A 16,683-nucleotide genomic window follows, 5' to 3' on the forward strand; every position below is an offset into this window, starting at 1 on the left:
GAAGTGTCGAGAAATGAACCTGGCGATTACACAAGGATTGGTGGTGAAACATCCTGCACGCCCCTCAGTATTTCCAGACCTGGATGAAATGTACCAACAGAAACCCCCTTTTAGTTGCTACAGTGCCCACCTCCCGGACCGCTCCAGGTTTGTGGATCTGCACTACTGACAAAATGTCCCGCATCCTAAACAACTAAAGAAACAAACTTCACATGTGCCTCAGGTTCTTACTTGTAATTCTCAATGAACTGTGCAAAGGCTTCAGTTCTGCCGGACAGGGGGACAATGATGTTGATGATGGTTTTCGAGACGTCCTGTGTTTCCACTTTGACTTTCATGAGTGGTCCAAAGGGTCTGAATAATGTGATATGGTGGTAACTCTCAGATTCAGTTTTCTTGTAGAACATCTCATAATGGGATCCTTTATCCCTTTCAGTTCGATAATAACCTAATAATGACAGACGCAAAAAAATAAATAAATACAATGAGTCTCAAACTTAAAAAAAATAGCAAAACAAAATATTTAATTATTCTAATTACTTTAATCTAGTATCCGAGGGATATGATTTGTGCCAGAAACTGGAATATTCTAGATTGTCAGGGGGTCATAGAAAAATAAATAAACCTCACATTTAAAGGGGATGTCCGAAACTTTTAAACTGATGATATATTCATAGGACCGATCAGTAATATCTGATTGCTGGGAGTTGCAACACCCAGCATCCCCATTCATCCTGGTGCCAGATGTACAGAGATGTTGAGCTGCATAGTATAGCGCCATCACCTGCATCCTGGCTGCAGCCAGGTACTGCACATCTGCCCTATTGATTAGACTAGGGAGCATATGTGCAGTACCTGGTAGTGGCCACTATTCCACTGATTGAGCTATACTGTGCAGTTCTGCAACTCAGCGCATCAGCCGTTCTACTAAGGCTTCTTTCACACTTCAGTTGTTTGGCGTCAGTCAGCTCCGACATAGTGACGGATCCGTCACAATCGTTGAGAAAACGGTTCTAACGGATCCGTTTTTTGACGGATTCGTTACTTGGGGGTTGTCTGGGAAAAGTATCTACTTTTTGGAGCATGCGCAATTGAAAAAGCGGATTGGGGCGACGGATCCGTTGCGAACCGCCATTTCGGCGCAGACAAAAAACTTTACAATGTCCGTCAATGTCTAGATGACGTCCGCCAAATCTCGACGGATCCGTCGCATGGCGGATGGAACGGACAACCATCCGCCACAATCCGTCGCTAATGCATGTCTATGGGAAAATAGCGGATACGCCCCCCCCCAAAAAATGGCGGATCCGCTATTTGACGAAAATGGCGGTTTCAAACTGACGCCAAAAGACTGAAGTGTGAAAGAGGCCTTAGTGATGAGCGAATACACTCGTTACTCGAGATTTCTCGAGCACGCTCGGGGGTCCTCCGAGTATTTTTTAGTGCTCGGAGATTTAGTTTTCTTCGCCATAGCTGCATGATTTACATCTGTTAGCCAGCATAAGTACATGTGGGGGTTGCCTGGTTGCTAGGGAATCTCCACATGTAATCAAGCTGGCTAAGAGATGTAAATCATTCAGCTGCAGCGCTGAAAACTAAATCTCCGAGCACTAAAAAATACTTGGAGGACCCCTGAGCATGCTCGAGAAATCTCGAGTAACGAGTATATTCCCTCATCACTAGTTCTACTGATTACAGTGATACCTGGTGATGAAATCCGTCTTGTGGTTGTTGTTTAATCTTTATTTGCAGTTTTCAGTTAATAATATGCCCGTACTCTGGGGCGGCCTGTGGGGGTCTTGATGTGGTGCTCTGATTAGGTATTCACCAGTATGGCTTCTGACAGGTCACTGCTCCCTCAGTTACATGCCCCCTGGATTACATAACGGATATTATATATAGCTTGGAGAAAAAAAAACCCTTCTGCAGGCAGGGGCCGGCGGTTGCGCCTGCGCTGCAGCATGATCGCATATCTATTGTGCATATAATTATTTTCTTTTATCTTGTCCTTATATTCATAAAAAAAATCCGATAGCTGCTACTGCGTACGCGGTGCCATCTTGGAGGAGGACATTTTTCTTCTCCAGCAAGATGGCACTGCTGGTGCTTGTGCAGTAGCAGCTGTCGGATCACTGATAGCTGCTACTGCGCAGGTGCGGCCGGCGCCATTTTCAGACTTTTTTTTATGAATAAAAATAATATTAAACTAAATAATTATATGCACAACAGATATGCGATCATGCTGCAGCGCATGCGCAACAGCCGGCATCTGACTGCAGAAGGTTTTGTTCTTTTAAAGTTTGTACATATATTCATTATGTAAACTAGAGGGCAGGTCAGTGAGGGATCAGTAACATGTCAGCATTATGGATAGCTAATCAGAGCACCACATGAAGCCCCCCCCCCCACAGGCCGCCCTGGAGCACAAGCATATCATTAACTCAAAACTGAAAATAAAGATTGAACAACCACAAGATGGATTTCATCAACCAAGGTATCACTTCACTCAGTGTAACGGCGCCGACCTGACACCGTGTGTAGTTAACTCAGCACAATCCTGCTGACAGGTTCCCTTTAAGTAGAGGAACATTAATCTAAAGTCCCAGAAAACCCCTGCAAGGCTGTGACTACTAAGCAACATTGACACTAGTACAAACTGCACTATTATGAAAGTGAATGTGTTTTTGTTGTGACTAGCAAGTTGCCACGACCGTGACACACGAAAAGCTCATCAGATTTAAATTTCTTACAGCTTATTACATGTCGTGGTTGTAGAACATCTTTCATTATTGTGGGACATAGCATCAACATTGTGCAATTTTCAGCTGCACAACATGTGTCTTGGCCAAAGTCACCCTATAGCCCCAGCCTCGGTGTTGAAACTTCAGGAGAATACCAGCAGTACAGTGTCACAAGTTACTTTAGATATGATGTACAGTGGGGGAAATAAGTATTTGATCCCTTGCTGATTTTGTTAGTTTGCCCACTGACAAAGACATGAACAGTCTATAATTTTTAAGGTAGGTTAATTTTACATTGAGAGATAGAATATCAAAAATAAAATCCAGAAAATCACATTGTATAAATTATATAAAATTTATTTGATTTTGCAGTGAGAAATAAGTATCTGATCCCCCACCAACCATTAAGAGTTCTGGCTCCTACAGACTAGTTAGACGCTCCTAATCAACTCATTACCTGCATTAAAGACAGCTGTCTTACATAGTCACCTTTAAAAAAGACTCCTGTCCATAGACTCAATTAATCAGTGTAACAACTTTGCTGGCATCACGGCATGGCCTCTCTTCTCTCACCCTATCTTAATCACTGCTCCAGGTCATGATGTGGTTTCTGTTTCATGCCAGCTCCATATTCTGTGTCTCTGCTCTCTGCATGCTTCCTGGCTGTGTGCATAGGGGGGCGGCGCCAGATCTCTCTGGTTCTTATAGGAATCAGGTGCACCGGTCTAATCTGTTCCTGACCAATTACCAAGAGGCCTCCAGTATTTAGTGCAGCTCCACCCAGTGGACTGGGCCTGTGCAATGTGTTAGCTCAGTTTGTGCTTAGCTTCTGAGTTTGCCAGGCCTTGCTCTGTGTTACTCCCTCTCTAGAGGCTTTTCTCCTTGCCTTGATCTTGTTGTCCGCCCTCCAGGAGGCTGAATATCCTGGTCCCTGTGTCTTTGTTCTTATTTCTTGTCTCGTTCCATTTCCTTGTCTGAACTTAGTCTTATCTCGGTCTCCTTGTCTGTGGCTTCCTTCCCTGTTGTGTCTTTCCTTGTGTTCTAAGTCTGCTTGTGCTCCGCACTCTTGCAGCTCTTGTGGCTTTGCCTGTGCTCCGCTCTCTTTGCAGCTTTGCCTCTGCTCCGCACTTATGCGGTTCTGCTCCGTTCTACTCTGCTCTGCTGCAGATATCTCTTGCTGCAGCTCCTCTCCACTTTCCTTGTGGTTCCGCTCTGCTTAGCTTTTGCTGCAGTAATCTCTTGCTGCAGCTCCTCTCCGCATTCCTTGCGGTTCAGCTCTGCTTTTGTTACTGCGCTATCACTTGCTGCTCTACCGCTCCTATCTGCAGCCTTTCTCTTCCTGTGTGAACAGGTCCCAACCTGTTCCTTCATTCTCCTTTCCTTCTGGCTTGTTTCCGTACCTGCATCTCCTGTGTGAACAGGCCCTACTTGTTCCTTCATACACCACACCAACCAGCCCTGTGTTCTCTGCCGCCTGCCAGCCCTGTGTTCTCTGCCGTGCCTGCCAGCCCTGTGTTCTCTGCCGTGCCTGCCAGCCCTGTGTTCTCTGCCGTGCCTGCCAGCCCTGTGTTCTCTGCCGTGCCTGCCAGCCCTGTGTTCTCTGCCGTGCCTGCCAGCCCTGTGTTCTCTGCCGTGCCTGCCAGCCCTGTGTTCTCTGCCGTGCCTGCCAGCCCTGTGTTCTCTGCCGTGTCTCTGCCAGCCCTGTGTCTCAGCCGTGCCAGCCTACTCGTCTGAGTTTCAGCTCTTCTGCCAGTCCTGCCTGATGCCCGCACCTGTCTTAGCGTTCCTGTTCTCCAAGTGGGATCAGCAGCCACAGCCAGACACCACCCTGGAGTAGCACCTGGCAGCTGCCTGCTGCACAAGCCTGACCTCACCATCAGAGGCTCCAGTGAAAACCCAGGCAGCTGTCAGTCACGCCCCTTCCAGGGTAGTCTGGTTGGTGGCACAGTGGGGCCTCAAACCCCCCGAGCTGACGCCCATCAGTGAGGGCGTGAGCGTGACAGTTTGCACAGGCCATGGCCTCCGCTGTATTCCATGTCCTACCACTCGCAGAGCATGATGAACTTTTTTCCTGCCAGTATGAGCAACCTGAAAAATTTGTTTCACCAAGGGTGGTTCAGATTGAAGAGACTTCTGACCCAATTATAGTCTCTAACGCTCTATTCAAGCAACTTCAGGCCTATGAGGAGGAGCACGACCCAGCAGACCCACCTAGGTTCTATGGGAATCCAGAAGAATGCCAAAGCTTCCTGGAACAGTGCTTGTGCTACATCCTGCAGAATGCAGCTTGTTACCCCTCTGACTGGTTTAAGGTGGGTTACATTATGTCCTACCTAGCAGGAGATGCTTTATTATGGATTTGCCCCCTCTGGGAAGCTATCATGAGTCTTGGGGCCTTGCTGGTGGCCTTCCGTAGTCTTTGACATACCTCGTCCTGCTGCTCCTGTGAAGTCTTCCCCATCTAGATCCGAGAGGCGCTCCAGACGGGCGAAACCCATGAAGAAACCCCCACGTCAAGCCATGACCGTCTGTGACCCTTTAGTTCCTCTACCCGTTAAAGCAGCTACTCAAATAGAACCCAAGAAGACTGTCAAGAGTGGACTGGCAAAGCACCAGTCTAAGACCAGTCGTAAGAAGGGCTTACTGTACTGCTGCGGTTGTGAGGAACACCCAGACGGCCTCTGTCCAAAGGATCTAAAGCTTCAGAACCTCAGAACCTTGGGCCAGTAGGAGAGACTGCCCTTGGTGAGAATAACTCCCTTCCGTTAAAGCCTGTATTTGTTCCGGTGCCTTGTGGGAGCTTCGGATCTGCAGATGTATTCAAGCTGCTAACCAGACGAAGTCTATGTGTGGTTCCTGTTCCACAGCTCCAGAATCCGGTGAAGGTGTTTGGTGAATGCCAAGTCCTACTTATGAACAGTCCAGTGTCAATGGGACAAATACAGCTCCAAATCGGAGCATAATATGCGAAGAAATTTGTTTTCCACTTGTTGACCAGTCTGCCCTGTGTCTCTGCCGTGCCTGCCAGCCCTGTGTTCTCTGCCGTGCCTGCCAGCCCTGTGTTCTCTGCCGTGCCTGCCAGCCCTGTGTTCTCTGCCGTGCCTGCCAGCCCTGTGTTCTCTGCCGCGCCTGCCAGCCCTGTGTTCTCTGCCAGCCCTGTGTCTCAGCCGTGCCAGCCTACTCGTCTGAGTTTCAGCCATGCTCTTCTGCCAGTCCTGCCTGATGCCCGCACCTGTCCTAGTGTTCCTGTTCTCCAAGTGGGATCAGCAGCCACAGCCAGACACCACCCTGGAGTAGCACCTGGCAGCTGCCTGCTGCACAAGCCTGACCTCACCATCAGAGGCTCCAGTGAAAACTCAGGGCGCTGTCATAGTCACGCCCCTTCCAGGGTAGTCTGGTATGTGGCACAGTGGGGCCACAAACCCACCGAGCTCATGCCCACCAGTCAGGGCGTGAGCGTGACAATCAGTCAGACTAACATCTACAACATGGGCAACACCAAAGAGCTTTCTAAGGATGTCAGGGACAAGATCATAGACCTGCACAAAGCTGGAATGGGCTACAAAACAATAAGTAAGATGCTGGGTGAGAAGGAGACAACTGTTGGTGCAATAGTAAGAAAATGGAAGAAATACAAAATGACTGTCAATCGACAGCGATCTGAGGCACCATGGAAAATCTCACCTTGTGGGGTATCCTTGATCATGAGGAAGGTGAGAGATCAGCCTAAAACTACACGGGGGTAATTGTTAATGATCTCAAGGCAGCTGGGACCACAGTCACCAAGAAAACCATTGGTAACACATTACACTGTAAAGGTTTAAAATCCTAGTGCCCACAAGGTCCCCCTGCTCAAGAAGGCACATGTGCAGGCCCATCTGAAATTTTCCAATGAACACCTGGATGATTCTGTGAGTGATTGGGAGAAGATGCTGTGGTCAGATGAGACAAAAATTGAGCTCTTTGGCATTAACTCAACTCGCTGTGCTTGGAGGAAGAGAAATGCTGCCTATGACCTAAAGAACACTGTCTCCACTGTCAAGCATGGAGGTGGAAACATTATGTTTTGGGGGTAGTTTCTCTGCTAAAGGCACAGGACTACTTCACCGCATCAATGGGAGAATGGATGGAGCCATGTACCATAAAATCCTGAGTGACAACCTCCTTCCCTCCGCCAGGACATTAAAAATGGGTTGTGGCTGGGTCTTACAGCAAGACAATGACCCAAAACATACAGCCAAGGCAACAAAGGAGTGGCTCAAAAAGAAGCACATTAAGGTCATGGAGTGGCCTAGCCAGTCTCCAGACCTTAATCCCATAGAAAACTTATGGAGGGAGTTGAAGCTCCAAATTGCCAAATCCTAAATGATTTAGAGATGATCTGCAAAGAGGAGTGGACCAAAATTCCTCCTGACATGTGCGCAAACCTCATCATCAACTACAAAAATGTCTGACTGCTGTGCTTGCCAACAAGGGTTTTGCCACCAAGTATTAAGTCTTGTTTGGCAGAGGGATCAAATACTTATTTCTCACTGCAAAATGCAAATAAATTCATATAATTTATACAATGTGATGTTCTGGATTTTGTTTTTGATATTCTCTCAATGTTAAAATTAACCTACCCTTAAAATTATAGACTGTTCATGTCTTTGTCAGTGGGCAAACTTATGAAATCAGCAAGGGATCAAGTAATTATTTCCTTTACTGTATATGTGTGCATCTATGTGTTTGTATGTACAGTATATGTGTGTATGCATCTGCACATCTGTGTGTATATGTGTATGTATCTGTGTGTATGGTATGTGTACACTGTGTATATAAGTGTGTGTATGCATGTACAGTATATGTATGTATATCTGTGTATGTACAGTATATGTATGTATGCATGTGTGGTATATGTATGTAAGTTGTATGTGTGTATGTATGGTATGTGTATGTCCGGTATATGTGTACGTATGTACAGTATATGTATGTACGGTATATGTACAATGTATGCGTGATCCATTGGATCCTGGATAACTTGATGATCACTGGGGATTCGACCACTGGGCCCCCAGAGATTCTGAGAACAGGGCAGTGCAGTCTTGTCCTGGATGGAGCAGAGTTGTACATGCTCGGCCTCTGCTCTATTCATTATCTATAACGCTGCGCTCATCTATTTCCATCAGTTCCATAGACAATGAATACTGATGAGCGAATATACTCGCTACTCGAGATTTCTCGAGCATGCTCGGGGGTCCTCCGAGTATTTTTTAGTGCTCGGAGATTTAGTTTTTCTTGCCACAGCTGAATGATTTACATCTGTTAGCCAGCATAAGTACATGTAGGGATTCCCTAGCAACCAGGCAACCCCCACATGTACTTATGCTGGCTAACAGATGTAAATCATTCAGCTGCGGCATATATATGTATCTCGTTGGGCTCTGCTGGTTCCAGCAGTAATCACGTAACCACGAGGATGCGCTTTGCACACTTTCTGTCATGTGCCAACTAGAGTGTCAGCCATGTCAGCAGTGTCCTATTCACTACCATAGGTGACACTAGCTGTCACCTGGCTTCAAGTATGACTGTGCTGGAACCTGCTGAACCGAATGTTATATTTATATATATATATATATATATATATATATATATATATATATATATATATATATATATATATATATATATATATTTTTATATATATATATATATATATATATATATATTTATATATATATATATATATATATATATATATATATATATATATATATATATATATATATATATATATATATATATATATATATATATATATATATATATTATTACAAACAGATACAGTATATATATCTCCATCTTAGTGGAAAAATATAAATATATATATTTTTAGAGGTGTGCGGAAGCCCAAATAGAACTTTTGCTATGGGGCCCTGTGATTGCTATGTATGCCCCTGAGGGCAGGGCAGTAATAATGAGGGCGATCTGGCTTGTTTCTCAGAGCACGAGGCTCCAGGGGTCTCAGATTGTCCTCATCATAAGCAGCGAACCGGGCAGGGAGGGGGGCCTAGACACATTTCTTGCACAGGGGCCCCAAACTGTCAGTGTCCGCCCCTGGTTAAATACGTGGGTGGAAATGCTGTAGGTGACCTCACCATTGAGCACTTGTTCACCCACTTCATTTGCGGAACTTGGAAGAGGGATCATGGAGAATGTAGGCTAAACAGGTGAAGTCACTAATCCAATCTACACATTTTCTTGTCATTTGTGAACAGTTTGCTCTTGAAGTCATTCTCACAGCAACTGACAAATATAGCAATGTGTGAAAGAGAATATCACACAGAACATACCTTCCACAAAATCCGATTCACTGAAGAGCAGTTTTTCCAACCCTTTGTTCTCTTGTTCTTCATCATCTTCATCAGGATTATTTATGACCTCCAGACCAGCTTCTATAGCTTCAACCAGTTCATCTCTCCTGTCCTTCCTAATTGGCTTTTCCTCTGGATGGCGTGTTAACCCCATCTCTAGCTGGTAAACCTTCATAGAATTAAAACTTTCAAAGGGCACAACTGCATATTCACTGGGAAGTTTAGCACCCACCACAACTTCTGCCTTGTCAATCTGTGAATGTAGAAACTCAAGTAGGTCATTAGAGGGCTGCTCTTTGGTACCTTGGTGCCCTGCACCATTGCCGGCTGATTGTTTCTTCTCATGTGCCAACCTCAGCTTCTCACTCATTTCTTGAAGCTCCTCCTTGAGTTGGGCTATCTGTCTTTTGAGGCTTGTTGCTCGACTTTTGTAGTGCTCCTCTTGCTCCTGAAGAAGAGCTTGGTAGTATTCTTTGCTGTACATCTCTCCTGCAATACCAGGAAGAGAGCCATTTCCTTCAGGCATAGGGGCACATTCTAAAAGATATGTGAGAAGCATTAGGCTGAAAACCAGGGCAAGTCCTACAAATAACCATCGGGTTTTGCCTTGGAGATACAACCCTCTCCTGGGCATTCTCTTGGAAATCAGTATATTTCTTGTGCATGAAGACAATTTAGAGAATCAGTCTGTGGAGTTTGTTCTTTCTGTTCCAAAACAGTACGCTTCCATCAAGACAGGACCACACATGTCTATGCAGTTTTCTATTCAAACATTGTTGGATAGAACCTTCTGCTTGCTGAAGAGAAGCTCCTAAACTGTACATTTCACTGTGATGATCCAGTGTACATTTGTGTAAACCTGAAAAAGAATGGCAATTAAGGTTAAAAAATATACAAAATACTGTATCATGTTATTGTATGAAATAGGAACACGGAAGAGAAAAATGGATCCATAACATTCAGGTTATGATAAGAAAGTAAAGAATTGGTATTTTTATTGCAGTTTTATTTATAAGTGTTAAAAGTTTGAACTGAGCAAGTGAATGGATTTGCAAAGAGGAGGGCAAAAAGGTAGATTAAACAGGTGGCAATGTTGGAGTAGATGGCAGCAGTGTTATGTCTATGTTCAACATGCAGAGTTTTTGAAGCTTTTTTAATGCAAATTAAAAGCTGTTTTTTACATTATCAACAAAACCTCTGAGATTCCAGAAATCTCACGCACACGTTTGATTTTTTCCTGACTGAATTTGAGAACTGCAGCATTATTGCAGCAATTTTTCACTTATAGAAAGCAATGAGGAAATGAAAAAGTGCTGCAAAAACAGCATTTTTGCTATGTTTTTAGCAAATGAAACTAATTTTATTAAACATGTGCTGTACATAAATCACACATGTAAAATGCACTGAAATCAGAAATGGTTACAAAAATGCAGCAAAGCGGGCATTATTTTGAAAGCAGTGTTATTACTTCCAAGAGAATAGGTTTTGGCTGCAGAAAAAAAGCTAAGCGTCAACAAAGCCTTAGGGTATGTGCACACTAAAGGTACCGTCACACTCAGCGACGCTGCCGCGATATAGACAACGAGCCGATCGCTGCAGCGTCGCTGTTTAGGTCGCTGGGGAGCTGTCACACAGACAGCTCTCTCCAGCGACCAACGATCAGGGGAACGACTTCGGCATCGTTGAAACTGTCTTCAACGATGCCGAAGTCCCCCTGCAGCAGCCGGGTAATCAGGGTAAACATCGGGTTACTAAGTGAAGGGCTGCGCTTAGTAACCCGATATTTACCCTGGTTACCATTGTAAAAGTGAAAAAAAAAACACAGTACATACTCACCTTCTGATGTGTCACGTCCCCCGCCGGCGGCTTCCCTGCACTGAATGTGTCAGCTCCGGCCGGCCATAAAGCAGAGCACAGCGGTGACGTCACCGCTGTGCTCTGCTTTACGGCCGGCGCTGACACAATCACATTCAGTGCAGGGAAGCCGCCGGCGGGGGACGTGACAGACATCAGAAGGTGAGTATGTACTGTGTTTTTTTTTTACTTTTACAATGGTAACCAGGGTAAATATCGGGTTACTAAGCGCGGCCCTGCGCTTAGTAACCCGATATTTACCCTGGTTACAAGTGAACACATCGCTGGATCGGTGTCACACACACCGATCCAGCGATAACAGCGGGTGATCAGCGACGAAATAAAGTTCTGGACTTCTAGCTCCGACCAGCGATATCACAGCGGGATCCAGATCGCTGCTGCGTGTCAAACACAACGAGATCGCTATCCAGGACGCTGCAACGTCACGGATCGTCGTCGTTCTCGCTGCAAAGTCGCTTAGTGTGAAGGTACCTTAAGTATTTTCTGCAGACATTTCTGCATCAAAAATGTGTCTCTTAAAAACGGCACATTTTTGCTACACTTTAGCTTGATTTTTTATGTATTTTTTCACCTGTATTGGAATAGGAGAAAAACACTCCAGTAACACTGAGAAGAATTGACGAAATTCTAATGAGCAACATGTGCATGAGATTTCAGAAATCTCATTCATTTTTCTGGGAAAGTGAAATGGAGAGGAATTTTAACAAGAAAAATTGCAAAGTTGCTTATTTTTACAAACACTTATCCTCTTACTATATTGCAATCCTCATACTATATAGCACTGTGTACTTACAATTGCTCATTTTGCTCTTCTACCCAATTACTTCTTATCTTTCGAATTAGACATCACGTGATTAAAAACTGACTGAATCTCAGCGCTCTGTAGAAACATGGAATCTACTTTCCCTGTAGTCACGAGTTCTTGCAAAAGTCCCTGGCAGGGGGAGGAGGGAGAAGCTGGGTCAGGCGTTTAAAAAGGGAATGATTTATGAAGGAAATAAAGATTATTCCTGTTTCTACATAGAAAACAGAAGAATTAGCAGGGTGGATAGGAAAACATAGCAATTGTAAGTACAACGTGCTATATAATTTGAGGATTGCAATATATTAAGAGGATAAAAACTTTGATGGAAGTGCTTCTCTAATGAGTAGGGACTGACCCTGCCTGATTATTGTGAATGTGTGTTTCTAGGAACACGCTTTATGATAAATGTGTAGTCTGAAACACGCTGCTGATCACCCAGTGCAACAAGCAAGATGTTAGCTCTTCATGTGAAATTAGCTCTTGCACTGCACAAAAAAATAATTGTGCAAATTAATAATAATAATATTAATGTTCTCGGCAGTGTATCATCCTGCGCTGCTGAGAACAATGGCAGCCATTGTGCGCTGAAGGATCTCGCACAGATCATTTGTTACACATCTGTACCATGTCATCCTGTCTGGCAAGTAACAGACCGCCAACTGGCAAACATATTGTCACTTGGCAGTTGTTTGATGCTGAGAATCGCACTATGTATAGGGACCCTTGCAGTGAAAACAAGTGTTGGCGCCTGTAGGGTACAGGAGGAATGTAGCAAAAAATTCAGCAAGTGAGTAGTAAAGGCAAGGACTCCCCAGAGGACTAGCGAGTATACTCGTTGCTCGGGTTTCCCAGAGCATGCTAAGGTGATCTCCGAGTATTTTGTAGTGCTCGGGAGACTTAGTTTTCATCGACGCAGCTACATAATTTGCGACTGCTAGACAGCCTGAATACATGAGTGGATTCCCTAACAAACAGGCATTCGTCACATGTATTCAGCCTGGCTAGCAGCCGCAAATCATGCAGCTGAGGAGACGAAAACTAAATCTCCGAGCACTACAAAATACTCGGAGACCACCCGAGCGTGCTCTGTGAAACCCGAGTAACGAGTATACTCGCTCAGCACTATACACAAGCAATCTAAGAAACAGGCTACACCACGTATGCCACTGTGCCCCCAACGCCCAGAAACCGGAAACGCTGAAGCAATGTAGGAAGCAAATATCAACTATGAGAAGAATACATCCGTGTGACGCAGAAGACAAAACTTTAATAGATTATTAATAATGGAAAACAAATGATCCCATAACCATGTGATAGGTGATAACTTGCTGACCACTTGGGGTCCGACCACTGGGACCCCCCGGCAATCCTGAGATAGGGGCTCTGCAGCTGTGGTGACTGCAGCGGCGGTGAATATGAGGACTCTGGGACACTCATTTTCTATGGAACTAGCAGAACATTGCACTGAATAGGCCCACTATGCACTGCAGGCAGCACATTTGCACCATTTAGAGAAAGATAGAGCCAATTCACCGTGTTCTAAAGCCCCGAATATGGGGGTCACTGGGATTCATTGGATAGGGTGCAAGTTATTTTGGCGGGATATCCTACTCTTTTGTGCAGTCTTATATTTCTAGGCTACCAATCCTGTGCGGTCACGTTTTACTCCAGTATCTGCACAACTTCTTGCTAGTCTACCATCTATCTTTTAAGTCATTACAATCTTCCTAGTAACAAATGTCAGAAACTTGGGCAACGAGTAGTTCAGGAGCTGCTGTAATGCTGGCTAGTTCTTTATGATGCATGACAAACTGGGTCAGTGTGCGGCAACTTGGCAATGATGTATGGATTGCATGTGTACTCGCCAGCGTATTTGGCTCCATGCACAACATATACAAGAGGACTGCAGAGAAAACATGATTTCCCACTGGCAGGCCGCATGGCTTATTCAGCTCCGTGGCCATTCTTCTCCAGCTTCTGCTTACGGTAATTACAAAGTCCAAAAAAGTTTTATAAAAGACGCTCCTGATAACCAGAAAAAAACATATTTACAGGTGAATGATCGAAGAGCACACCAAAATAAGGCCCTGTGCACACTTTCAGTATTTGGTGAGTTTTTTACCTCAGTATTTGTTAGCCAAAACCAAGAGTGGGAGAAAAATCCAGAAGTGGTGAATTGTTACCATTATACTTCTCCTCTGATTGTTCCACTCCTGGTTTTGGCTTACAGATACTGAGGTAAAATCAGTGGCGTAACTACAAAAGTTATGGGCCCCGATGCAAACTTCCAAATGGGCCCCCCCCTGTAGCCCTGCCATACAACTCAATGTAACCCCCATAGAATACAACGCAGCCCCCCTCATAGTATAATGCAGCCCCTCCATACAGGGGCAGTGAGAAAGATGAGCAAATGGTGACGAGGGGGCAGGGGAGAGGGCACAAGGGGGCTAGGGGAGACAGGCACAAGGGTAACATAGGGGGGCTAGGGAGCGAGGAAGACAGGCACAAGGGGACACATGGGGGCTAGGAGGCAGGGGAGGTTACAAGGGGACTAGTGGGCAAGGGAGACTGACACAAGGAGACAAGGGAGACTGACACAACGGGACTAGTGGGCAAGGGAGCCTGACACAAGGGGCACACGGGGACAAGTGGGCAAGGGAGACTGACACAAGGGGACACAGGGACAAGTGGGAAAGGGAGACTGACACAAGCACAAGGGGACAAAGGAGACAGGCACATGGGGACACACAGGGACTAATGGGCAAGGGAGACTGGCACACGGGGACAAGGGACACAAGCATAAGGGGACAAGGGAGACAGGCTCAAGGGGACACACGGGCCCCTGACCTGCCAGAGCCGCTTGGAGCGGCGACAGCTGCAACTGTGGTAATTACGCCCCTGCCTCACACACACACACACACACACACTACAGATATCACACACACACACACATACTACAGATACACACACACTACGATATCACACACACACATACTACAGATATCACACACACACACACACACACTACAGATATCACACACACACCTAGAGATGCTGGAAAAGCATGCGTTGTTGACTGATCTGAGTTGGCTCGATTCTCTCCGATGAGAGAGTATACACTGGTGTGACCCATGCCTAAAGCCGAGTAGAGGGTCTGGCTATCTCCAGTAGCTCCATAGACAACGCATGGAGCGGAGGTCGAGCACCTGCACCTCCACTCAAGCCAGGGCGAGCCCAGCTCCCAGCCCCATTCTCTTGTATCACTTAGGGGCCCCAGCAGTCGGACCCCAGTGATCAGTGATAGGATAGGGGATGACTTCCTTTCTTCTTGGGAATAACCCTTTATCTATAAACTCACCTTTGCCTTCATTCCTGATTCTTGTTGAACTATTCCAGTCATAGGCAGTAAGAGGACTGCGACCTGCAGGTCCAGATGTGAAGCAGAGGGGCAATACTAGGGTGCAGTATGGCCCGTCACAGCCCTATTATCTGCAGGTTTGGGGCACTAGTGGGGAATGTGTGGGCACCATGGAGCTGATGATGCACAGTGCAGGTATTTCCCCCTAGTGTGGGTGATGCAGCAGATCGTGCCCATGCTATTTGTGCCCTCTGATGACATGGGCTATTTCCAGGTCCCCTGTGTATATATATACACGCCACGGTGCGGGCCGGGGACAGCCGCACACAGCTCCTCCTGCACCATGCCCGCCTTCTCCTACCTCCCCCAGGCACACGGCAGCGATCACACCCACTTCAGACCCATGTGCAGCCCGGAGAGGATCGTGCCCATCCGCCTCCTCCAGCCAAGTTTTGGGGGGCCGGGGCACAGCATGCAGTTCTCTGCACCCCAACTCCAGAAGAGCCAGGAGCCGCCGCCATCCTCCTCCCCTCCGGACCTGCGTACATGGCTGAGCGACATGGTGCAGCAGGAAAGCATCAGGCCGGCATCGCCGAAGGAGAGTGGCCAGTACTGGCTCCTCGGCCCCTCCGATCAGGGCCCCCCGCACCCACCTTCCTACGCCACTGGTTGCCGTGTAGGAGGAATCTCCTGCACTGCAACATGGTGTTGGGTGCCTCTGACCTGCCGGGCCCCTGACCTGCCGGGCCCGGTCGCACTGGCGACTCCTGCGACCGCGGTAGTTACGCCCCTGGGTAAAATACTGACCAAATACTGAAATGTGTGAATGTGGCCCAAGTGTCATATCGCTGGAATCGGGGTCTCTGCTCCCAACTTTCTTGTGCTCTCAGATTACATAGCAAAAAGCTGGTGGTAGATTCCCTTTAATGTATCAAATAAAATGGATGAAATATGGATGTAAAACTGAGGTACCGGTAAATGGCATGTCTTCTATTTTTTCATCTCTGCTTAATAGGATAGTTCTGAGGGTCTAAATAAGCCCCTATAAAAAATAATAATAATACTGATACTGTAATTGAAGTATATTTTTGGCAGAGAAAAAAACTGTTGTAATAGATATGTAAATAAGGGGGCTTTGGTGCACTGTTCCACCCCCTTGTAATTGTATTGTAATTCAGGGGGCAGGAAAGGTGCACCGAGCACTTGGCCACACCAAGGGTGCATGAGGGGGTCATTTACATGTGTAAGAAAAAAAAAATCTCAAAAACACATTTACTTAAACCTACAGAACCAGTATAATTTTTAGGCTGGTTTCACACTTGCGTTTTGATCTGCAGCGTTTTTAAAAAAAACGCATGTGGTGAAAAAACGCATGTAAACGCATGCAAACGCTGCCGCATGCATTTTTGCGCCAAAAAAAAACCGCGGGAAAACGCGGCATTTTCCCGCGTTTACATGCGTTTTTTCCAGCGTTTGCGTTTTTGAAAGTGTGTGACAGCTGCCAATCATCAAAATCAACTAGAAAACACACTATTAATAGAATTAGCTAGG

The 16,683-nt window shown here is 46.0% G+C and overlaps 1 protein-coding gene across 3 annotated transcripts in view; it reads right to left on the reverse strand.

Moving 5' to 3' along the window:
- CSGALNACT2 (chondroitin sulfate N-acetylgalactosaminyltransferase 2) overlaps positions 1 to 16,683 on the reverse strand; it is a 115,308-nt gene that overhangs the window by 15,651 nt on the left and 82,974 nt on the right. For all 3 annotated transcript variants that reach the window (XM_077259375.1, XM_077259376.1, XM_077259377.1), the window contains 2 exons: positions 9,074 to 9,953; positions 232 to 448 (listed from right to left, as the gene is read on the reverse strand). In XM_077259375.1, the coding sequence (XP_077115490.1) occupies positions 232 to 448; positions 9,074 to 9,728 (872 nt within the window). In that variant the 5' untranslated portion in view covers positions 9,729 to 9,953. The remainder of the gene's footprint in view (positions 1 to 231; positions 449 to 9,073; positions 9,954 to 16,683) is intronic.

The sequence above is a fragment of the Ranitomeya variabilis genome, chromosome 4 (assembly GCF_051348905.1).
Source record: "Ranitomeya variabilis isolate aRanVar5 chromosome 4, aRanVar5.hap1, whole genome shotgun sequence".
NCBI classification, from domain to species: Eukaryota; Metazoa; Chordata; class Amphibia; order Anura; family Dendrobatidae; genus Ranitomeya; species Ranitomeya variabilis.